A 10356-nucleotide genomic window follows, 5' to 3' on the forward strand; every position below is an offset into this window, starting at 1 on the left:
AGTTCTAATGGTTTAGCACTGAGTTTATAAGAAGAAGAAGATATCTCCTAGTATGTAAAATAAAGTGCTCAGAATATTCATGTATATTTCACAGATTCCTCACATTTACAGTATTTAATTTGAAGAAAGTACATTTAAAATTAAAGTTCCAAACTGCATCCATAACTCCAAATTACTGCTTCCATAACCTGTACAAGAAACACACAATTTCGAATTGTTAACAGTAATCAAAGGAATAGCCTTGTTTAATTTACAACTCCAAATACATAAACACAAATCAAAAGTTTCAATATGTTGAGTTCTGTATATTTGAAATTCATATTATCACAAAAATTTGTGATTACAGCAGAACAGACTTCTTGCATTAGTACTTACTTTGACAATTCAATAATCCTCTCAGCTTCCCGCCAACCTGACTCAATGGCTCCATGGACAGTTGAATAATGAGAGGTATGAGTTGCCTCACCTGCAAACAGCAGCACCTAATGGATCAGAGAATTTTATTTTGCACTTTACTGATTGGCCATTAAATCAAGAATTTAAAACATAGCACACATAAGGAAGCCAAGGTACAAATGCAGTATTTTGGTGGAAAAATCTCATGGAGAATGGCAGAAAAACTGAAATAAATTATTAATTAACAAGTTTAAATCAACTATATTTCCATTGTGTATATTACATAATTTATAGGTTATTTAATTATGCTTTCCACCTGCACTATTAAATAAAATATAAAAACTAATATGAATGTTGCTGTTCAGAATATAAGGAAACATAGTAACCCAGTTTTTTCTATAACAGACTGAAGAAAACCATGTAAAACGAAAGTTACATTACAAAATTCCATAGTCATGATTAAAAATGCATACTCGCTGAATTTAGGTCAAACACATAAGAAATTAACTAACTACTCAAATTATTAACTTAAAAAAAGGATCTTAAAAAATAAAGATGATTTAAATAATAAAGACAATGATTAATTTTCAGGTTCAAAAACTAGTCAGTTAATTACCTAACCTCAAATTCTACTATCTTATCAACTCATAAATAAATGTGGTTAATTTACACAAGAACTTACTGAATAAGCAGTCACAGACAACAGAAAACAAGGGGTCATCATCCTGTTAGGGGTTTGAGCAGCAAGCTAACAGATCCTCAGCAAAACAAACCAGCATGTTACAAAATGTTATGCAATAGAGCAACAGAGTTTACCACAGTCAGGATCTTGTGAACACAGTTATGAACCATCAGGTCTCGTAAAACGTAATTTTTTGACAAGCTGAGAAACTATTAGCTTCTTAAGAATGACTTTAATCCATGGAGATAGTTGGTATAAAGAACAAAAACATATTCAGCCTTTAAGTTTTATTAACTCTGTGATGATGGTAACACCATGAAATCCCTGTTTTATTATTCTCTAGGGCATAATTTGAACACTAAAGATAAGAAAGTCATAAAGTGAGGAACTCTAAAACCAAAAAAAATAACACTAAATAAGACAAAACCATAATATGCTGGACATTATATACGGATGTCATAGTTAGGTACTTACAGGTTTTCTATTCTTATTTGTAACAGGCTCAGCCAGCTGTGCTGCAGAGACTCCGATTTTCTCCGTCTCCGTGCTGTAAAAGCTATGTGACCCACGGAAGTGAGGATCTGATGACCAGGCAGACCTAATGAAAACATAAATCATCATGTATGACGTGAAGCTTTCACAGCGACTGAAGTTGATGAAAGATTCTTCTGCAGAAGATATAGTTTGTTCACCATTCAGAAACCTGAAGCGGCTTGTAGCCCAAGAATCTTTTATCATAAATCATCATGTAATTATGCATGATCCTTGCTAGACCACAATGCCATTTCAATATTAAATTCTTCTCCAAATTCAACTACACCAGAAATTTTGTGTAAAATTTAATATTTGAATCCATGAAGAAGAGTCCTTAAGAAGATTATAATCACTCGGCTGATCAATTAATTCCGTGTTTTACGGACCCGAAGGATCCACACCCCATTCATAAAAGTCCACCACTAGAACCTGTCTTAAGTCAGTCAAAATCAATCAACAACTTCACATCGTATTTCTTTATGATCTGTTTTAATATTAGTAAATCATAAAGAGGCTTGTCATTAGTTCTGATAATTATTAACCAGACATAATTTGTGTTTCTATGATACTTGAGTGCTTTAGACTATAATTATGAATATAAAATGCAACTTTGTACCTCAGAAACAGATCAGGAGCGGGCACAGTTACATTGAAGGTTTTACCAATAAATCTGTCAAGAAGCTGAACAACCTTATGCTTCACTTCTTCATCAGACAACTGTTCCATGTAACGAGCAGCAGGGCCAGAGAGCCAACCACAAAGAATAAGTGGCAGGTTGTCCACTTCTGAAAATTTATTCAAGGCCCTATCCCAGCAGTCTTCTTGCTTAACCTGAAACATCACATATTCTACGATACTTCATTTAAGTTAAAAATTCTAAATTTAATTTAAAGTTATTATTTTTATTCTTCCTTTCAAGAAGCATATTTTTTAAAAGTTGGCAATGTTTTGGCACAAGAAATTCAATATTTTATAAAACTTTAAAAAAATCTTTGTTCTTGCCTTTCTACATATGCTGTATCAACTACAATGCTCATTAGAATTTCTAAAATTGTTTTGATGTATATGATTATCTTAGGTCATTAAAGACATGCACTTGTTCAGTCAGTTTATCATTTAACAAGTTCTGCTATGTATATTAAACAATTTTCTATGATTTTCTCCATTGTAGTATTGTCACTCACCGAATTTAGATTGCAAGCATCATCATGGGGCCACAAAAAACCAAAGTTAGTGTAATTGTCAGGCCACCACCGATGTGGGAACTTCAAAAATATTTTGTCAACAACTCCAAATCCCAAACCCTGAAAATGAAAGGATACCATTAAACACAAGCAAGTTAATTTAAAAAAAATTGGGATGAGGCACAAACATAGGGTACATTCCATAGTCAAAAACAAGTAGAAATGCAGCATAATGTATAGAATCACTAACACAATGTATGGCTGCCCAAACTGTGCATATCACCCTGTTCCTACTAATATATGCTACTTCATTTTTCTGATGCTTTAGTCCCATTACTTCAATACATACTACTTCATACAGTTAGTTATTTTAAACTTCCTTACACAATTTAATATCTTCTTCTATTTCCGGTTTAAGAATGTTTATACATTTTCCGGTACCTTTTTATGGGTCCCAACTTTCTGTTGGCTTGATCTATGAACATTCGGTAGGACTCCTTGGACGAGGGACTGGCCCGTCGCAAGGCCTCTACCTGTACGCAGAACAGCACAACACAGAAAAACGCAAACATGAACATGAACAAACAACCATGGCTAGAGTGGGATTCGAACCCACGGTCCCAGCGACCAAGCAGCACAAAGCTCATGCCTCAGGCTATGCGGTCACTATGGATCCCACAATTTAATATATCTTCTATAATACACTTCCAAGTTCTTTTTATAATTATGTAGCACTTGTATGTGCGCTACTTGGTGGTGCACTGACAGGAAACAAAATGGTGTACTACTATTACCATATACTGTTCAATAAGACAACATTCCACTCTAACCTCAAACGGTATGCCAACAGGTTAATGACATTTCATTGGTTTGGAATTAAACTTTCAAAAGATATCATATATTTGTTTGGAACATATGTATTTTTAAAATTGTCTGTTACAACATATTGCAGTTAATTAATTTCCAAGAGAAGATCAAGATATATTTACTTCATGTACTTACTTTAATTGCATTAAGTTTAGTGGATGGCAGCACTGGTTGAAACATGGTCTGAGCCTTTTCTTTCATCACACCAAGGCTTACTGTGACAAGAACAAAATCTGCCAGGTAAGATATTCCATCTGAACATTCCACAATAACTTTGTTCATATATTCTTCGGGTAAATTGTCCCACTTGATTTTTGCAACTTCATTGTGATAATGTATTTTATATTTCACAGGCAGCTCTTCTTTAGGATCTGGGATACTTTGCTGAAAATGACAAATAATGTTTCAGAATTTAACCAGTCTGAAAATGAGAAACTTTTTCAAAGTGAAACAAAAATATATAAGAAATTATAAACCTGTATCCACACTCTTATCATAGGAGAACTAAAGAAAACATCCGCATTAAGATTATTTGCAAAAAGTGTTAGAATGGGAGGTGGGTGCAAACAACTCACAATTTTGTTCATTGGAAAGTTCTGTATAAGTGGTACTGAATCTTCAGCCAATGTTACCTCCATATTAGTTGGCTGGTTAAATAGGACAAGATTACTGCAATATATCAATTTTTAGTTTATCAACAGGCCCAGCCTTAGGAAAAATATATGCTGGGGTAATTAGGCATCAATAACATAAATGCTATGAGATGACTGGAAAAGAAATATGAATTTAGCACTCATGATAACAATCCCAGACTTTGCTTGAGGGACTAAGGGAGACCCGAGTTAATATAGCAAATATCCTTCTGAATGTGAAGCCATCATGGTTTTGAGACCCCAAACATGATGGGAAATTACATGACATTTTAATTAAAAATATGACATAAGGTACAGTGTGTCACATATGAGGAATAGACACAGTTAAAAATTAAACATACACACACAAACAGCTTGCTTAGATAAAAAATGAAAGTATAAATAATTTGCCACAAAATTCCAAAGTTGGTTTGGTGCTCACTTCCCTAGGGTAGGTCCCATTTATGGGAACACACTTTATGAGCCACAGATGATGCAGCTGTATCATGTTCTAATAAAATGTTGAATATTTTAAGATTTGGGCAAGCAAAAATACAGCTTATCAAGACAGTTTTCCAAGAAGTCATGCCATGCTACAAGGATAGTAAAAATTGACTGTTTAATTTACAGTCAATGATTCATTCTTTTATTTGATTCCTGCAATAAAATCAGTAAAATTTTAGTCAATATTCAAAACATGAATATATGCTACAAATGTCATGAAGCAGGTATGTTCAACAGAAAATAGAATATAAAAAATGGTCACAGATGAAGAAAAATCCTTGGAAGTTTTTTTTTCTTCATGAGTTTTATTATTATTAGTGTTCTGTCTGACGACAGGTCCATATGAACAGGATCCTTCCATCCTATTCTCAGACTGGGACCTGTTCATATACGTTCTTGGCAGATGATCCAGAAGTGGTTTGCCATTGCCTTCTTCTGTGTGTATGGAGAATGGAGTAATTGTTGGGATGCCAAGGAGAAACCGGGGAAGCCCCCAGAGGAAAACTCCGTGTTGCCTAGACCACGGCCTTGCCCAACACAAGTTATAAATTCGGGCACCGCCGGGAATCGAACCCGAGACCCCAGGATTACAAGGCCAGCGTTCTGACCGCTAGACCACCATGGCCTCTTCATGAGTACCACAATATAATCTCAAGAATGAATTAATGAGAATCTCACCATCAAAAGATCAAAGACAGTGGCATATCCTCCAAACTTCCAAGACCACAGCTGACTTTTCTCACACTCTAAATATTCTGTTTCACCACAGCTTGAAGTTTCAAACCAGGAATTTGGACTGTCTTCATTCCGAAACCTGTGGTACCACTGTAAGAGGGGTCTGGCCAAAGAGAAATTACTCAGGGAATGTTCATCCATCTTTCTTCTGTATCTGTGAGTAGTAAAAAATAACTGATAATGGAATACACTCTAGAGGTATGTACCACCAGTACCAAAATCGATCACTAGACATGATTTGTCTTTGCCAGTTCCACTGACCTCTATCTTCACTGCCTGTCCTCCTAAAGTCAAACTTATCTTAATGTTATCCTCCCATCCCCTTCACATTCTTTAAAAGAGTAACTTTCACAGACACCTCAGACAGGAACACATACAAAAGACATTTAATAGAAATCAAATTGTTTATTTTGAACAACATTCCAGTTAACTTTTCTTCTGACAGCAAATTAGAAATACAGGATATATCAATGTTGAATGCATAACTATAATATACATAAAATTAAGATGGATACTCACTGTTGATTGAAATATTCTCCAAGAGATCCTGAATAGTTATGTATGTCTCTAGCCATTGAATCTCTAATATCGTTCAACAGATGATACACTTTTGAAGCCACATTTCTGTTTACCAGATTTCCAGAGGGGTCGATAAAAATTATGTCAGGTTTACTTTCTTCATAATTGGTCAGAAGCTGCAACTGACCGGCCATATTGAATACTATATTGCTTTTCACACCATGGACAAAATGACTTCCAAGATCAATGAAATCTTCACCTGCACAGAGTTGAAAGTATGGAACACAGCCGATGCAGTGAGCCCATTCAGTTGCAGATAAATACACAGTTTATAAATACATACTTTCATGTTCTTCAATGTGAAGTAAAGGTGATAAGAAACAGTGGGCAGGAAAAGATTTTAAACATGCTGTGGCCTATAAATATTTGTAGATAAATACAGACATTTATACAGAGAATAAAAAATAGGAAGAAAAATATAATTCCAGACAGCTGGGAGATTCTCAGATACCTCCTGATTAAAAGTCACTATGTCAACTTGCTCAGTACCACCGAAACTTAAAATGAATCTGAATGAAGGGTTTCAAGAACAAAGTGCTAGGAGAATATTTAGACCTAAAAGAGGAGAAGTAACGGAAGGTCTAAAAAATCAGATCTACAAGGACGGGATGGGTGGGACATACATCATACATAGGAGAGATGAAACATGCAAAACTTAGAATGCCTGAAGGTAAGACCACTTATGTAAGCATAGATTATATAATAATATTAAAATAGATCCTATAATAAAGAGGGTATGAGGGTACAGAATAGATTCATCTGGCTAATGTGGGATTCAGTGTGTCTGTTGTAAATATGGTAATGCACACGTTTTCCATAAAAGTCATTGAATTTCTTAAAATACTGTGTATTTCAATCCTACTCCTTAAAACCACTTTTAATAGTATCTTCCCATCCACATTTAAATCTTCCAAATGGTCTCTTCCCTTCAGGTTTTCCAACCATAATACTATATTCATTTCTAATTTTATCAATGTGTGCTATATGTTCCACCCATTTAATCCTCCTACATTTGATAATTCTAACAATACTTGTTGAAGAATACAAATTATGGCACTCTGCATATACTATTTTCTCCAGCCTCCTATCACTTCCTTCCTGTTAGATGAGTTATTTTGCTGCTGTATTAATTTTAAAACACTCACACATTACCACATGGTTAACATACCAAATCTGACAGTTTTAATCCGACCACCGTAATAATACGTTGCTTCCAGAATAACAAAGTCATCAATTTTGTTTTCCAACAGCCGCGAGGCAGCAGCAATTCCAGAGGCACCAGCGCCAATAATCACAATTTGTACATCTTGCAATCTGATAAAATTAACACAATATTAAAATCAAACAAAATGTAACTGTGAGATTACTGTTGGGGAACATACGGACCTCGTAAAAATTATAAAAAAATTAGACTGTGCATAATGAACTGTTTTAACAAATATGTTTCAACTGACAAATTTCTAGCCATAGACGTACTGTCATCAGATTTCTGCATGGGTCTGCACTGCCAAACTCACGGCTTCTCTCCTGAGTAACGAGAAGTACAATATATGTCAAATGTTTCAAAGGGACCCAGCAAAGAAGACCACAAAATTCAAATTCAGATTTATATTTTGCTACACTTAGTTAAAAAAACTGACAGTGGAACCACGGTTCCGGAGAATTTGACGTAAATACGTCTACACCGAAAGGAAGTTTATATATTGGCTTTATTCTAAATATTTCCTTTATACATGCTTTACAATTGAGTAAAGTTTGATTAAGACTTTGCTTATTTAACTTGAATTAGTTACGCTTAAGGTGGGTCTGTGGTAGCTGAACGTAATATAAAGTAATGTAATGTAAGGTAAGGTAAGGTAAGGTAAGGTAATGTAATGTAAGGTAAAGTAATGTAATGAAATGTTTTATAGGTAACAACAATGCCGAGTAAACAGATGACGTTTTCTAGGTAACAATAATGACGAGTAAACACGACGTTTCCTAGGTAACAATAATGACGAGTAAACACGACGTTTCCTAGGTAACCAGGTTACACTTTTTCGTTTCCCTTTTTTGCCGAATGACCTTTCCTTATAGACGTATTTACATCAAAATAAAGTGTAATAACTTTCTGAGAAATACATGCCAGTTTGGCGCCCTGCTCGCCGAACCCTGAGGCTAACCCTAACTTGGTATACTGCATGGGTGCCACGTTCCTACAGCTTAAAAAGTTGGATGAAGTTTTTGGCATTATATTTTCTTCTGATTTACAAGAGCAGAACATAAAAACTGATAAAAGTTTCATGCTCATGAGCATGAAACTCAACAGCTGAAACATACTCACTTGTGTAGCTTCAATGCTGCAAGTTATGATTAATAGGAAAGTACATTCTGAGAATACAATACCTGGTAAGGGTATCAGACCAGAACAAAAGGATGTGACTCAAGTTAATGGAGGAAATGGAACTTGTACAGGAAGTTGAAGATTGTGAAACACATTATCACACAACATACGAGGTGCGATCGGAAAGTTTCAAGACTGCGCCTATAAAAACCCGTACACTTATCTCAGGTATTAAATTCATCCATCACCCTCGAAGTAGTTCCCCTGGGAGTGAACACAACGATCCCAGGGCCGCTGCCAAGCCTGGAAGCATCCCTGGAAATCTTTCTTTGTCAGCCTGTCAAGCACCATCTGCGATTCTGCCTGAATCTCTTCTATCGTCTCAAATCTCCTTCCCTTTAGCTGAATTTTCATCTTTGGGAAGAGGAAGAAGTCACACGGAGCTTAGAAAGGAAGTTGGGGTCGGTTCTTGCAAGATATTTGAGCTCCTGACAAACGAGAAGTCGATTCTGCTTCTGGTCCTCAGACAGGATGCGTCGCATGTGGAGTTCTTCCTTTAGAATCAGCTGACAGGTCCCATAGCCTATCCCAACAATGTCGCACAAGTCATTGATGGTACGACGTCGATCTTCGTAACATTTTCGGGCGTTGTGCTCGAAGATGGTCGTCCAGAACGCTCGTCATCATCAACAGAGGTTCGGCCATTTTTAAAACGTGAATGCCACACAAAAGTTTGTGCACGACCCATTGCGGACTCCCCAAATGCTTGCTTTAGCATAGGTTTCCGTAGCCGTTTTGGCGAGTCTTTGGCAAAATTTGATGCACACGCCATTCCGAAATCGCAGGAGGGTCGGTGTAATGCACTACCAAAACACCCGTAACTAAGAAACAAATGCTAATTCGATGATGCCGGCTGGCACACTGATTCACTATGAATGTAGGCCGCACCCCCTAGCGGCAGAAGCTCGTACTACATCCGGTTCTCCCTCTATTGAGACAGTCTTGAAACTTTCCGATCGCACCTCGTACATAAAACTCATTCAAGTCTCGTAAGTAAAACACAAAACAAAACTTTAAAATAGTAAGTTTCATTGAAAATATCTTAACTGATTGTTAATAATTACTGACTCAAGGAAATGTAAAAAAACAACGGAAAGAGTGTGATTTGTTCACAGCTTGAATCACTTGCAAAGAAAGACACTGCTTCGTAACGTTAAATTACTTCACATAAAACATGCTACTAAGAACCAAACATTAATTACACCACAATAACACTAAAACAAACAAAAGCTTTGAGGTACAGTTTTCTGGTAGAAGTACATAGATATAAAAAGCAATATTAGTTCCATTAACTTGATGATAAAAGAAGACTTAAATAGGTACTAGTACTACTAACTACTTTGATAGGCTAATAGTCTGTAATTATTATATTTTAACATACCTTTTGGAAGGGAGTGAAAAACCGGCACAGTCAGCTGCAGTAAACATCATTAGAACCTTGGCTACAATAAAACATATCTTCCACATTTTTAAATTCAGTCTCTATGTTACTGAAAATGTTTCACTGTGAACGACTGAGTGGATAAGACTGAGTTCATTGTTCTACACTACATACCTCACATTTATAGTGGAGAAGGAAGCAGGGAAGGTTAACCCAGAGTAGGAGAGGAAGTTTGTTCTGCGGAGTCATGAAATTAACACGTGAAGTAAGAGTGGGGAGTGAAGAGGAAAAAATGACTATTTAATACTGAATCAAAAAGTACTTTCACAATATCGCAAAGTTGTATGTTATGCATATATTGGCAAAGCACTGGAAATGGATGAATTATATGGCATAACCCAAGGGTATTTCAAGGACATGAGAAATGGTGTTTTGAATGTTAAGAGTTTATATTAAATAAGTGTTTTGGAGCCACTGAT

The 10356-nt window shown here is 35.8% G+C and overlaps 1 protein-coding gene across 1 annotated transcript; it reads right to left on the bottom strand.

The window, feature by feature from the left end:
* Window positions 1–68: 68 nt before the first annotated feature.
* Window positions 69–10313, bottom strand: LOC110826913 (spermine oxidase). Its single transcript, XM_022058032.2, has 10 exons — window positions 9878–10313; window positions 7282–7427; window positions 6054–6312; window positions 5478–5688; window positions 3799–4047; window positions 2797–2916; window positions 2229–2443; window positions 1553–1676; window positions 376–482; window positions 69–188 (listed from the first exon to the last, which is right to left on the bottom strand). The coding sequence occupies exons 1-10, from the start codon at window positions 9961–9963 to the stop codon at window positions 173–175; spliced, it is 1533 nt and encodes a 510-aa protein (XP_021913724.1). The 5' UTR covers window positions 9964–10313; the 3' UTR covers window positions 69–172.
* Between the last annotated feature and the right edge of the window lie 43 nt (window positions 10314–10356).

Source organism: Zootermopsis nevadensis, unplaced genomic scaffold (genome assembly GCF_977971745.1).
Source record: "Zootermopsis nevadensis isolate Lab colony 2312 unplaced genomic scaffold, Znev_1.0 Znev_ptg000016l, whole genome shotgun sequence".
Lineage (NCBI taxonomy): Eukaryota > Metazoa > Arthropoda > Insecta > Blattodea > Termopsidae > Zootermopsis > Zootermopsis nevadensis.

Excerpts from the sequence above, each read along its gene's own strand:
- LOC110826913 (XM_022058032.2), bottom strand. The coding sequence starts at position 9,963 with ATGTGGAAGATATGTTTTATTGTAGCCAAGGTTCTAATGATGTTTACT. Across the intron at positions 5,689-6,053 it reads GGAGAATATTTCAATCAACA|ATACAGAAGAAAGATGGATG; the intron begins GTGAGTATCCAT and ends TACTACTCACAG. Across the intron at positions 2,917-3,798 it reads CTAAACTTAATGCAATTAAA|GGTTTGGGATTTGGAGTTGT; the intron begins GTAAGTACATGA and ends TTTCATTTTCAG.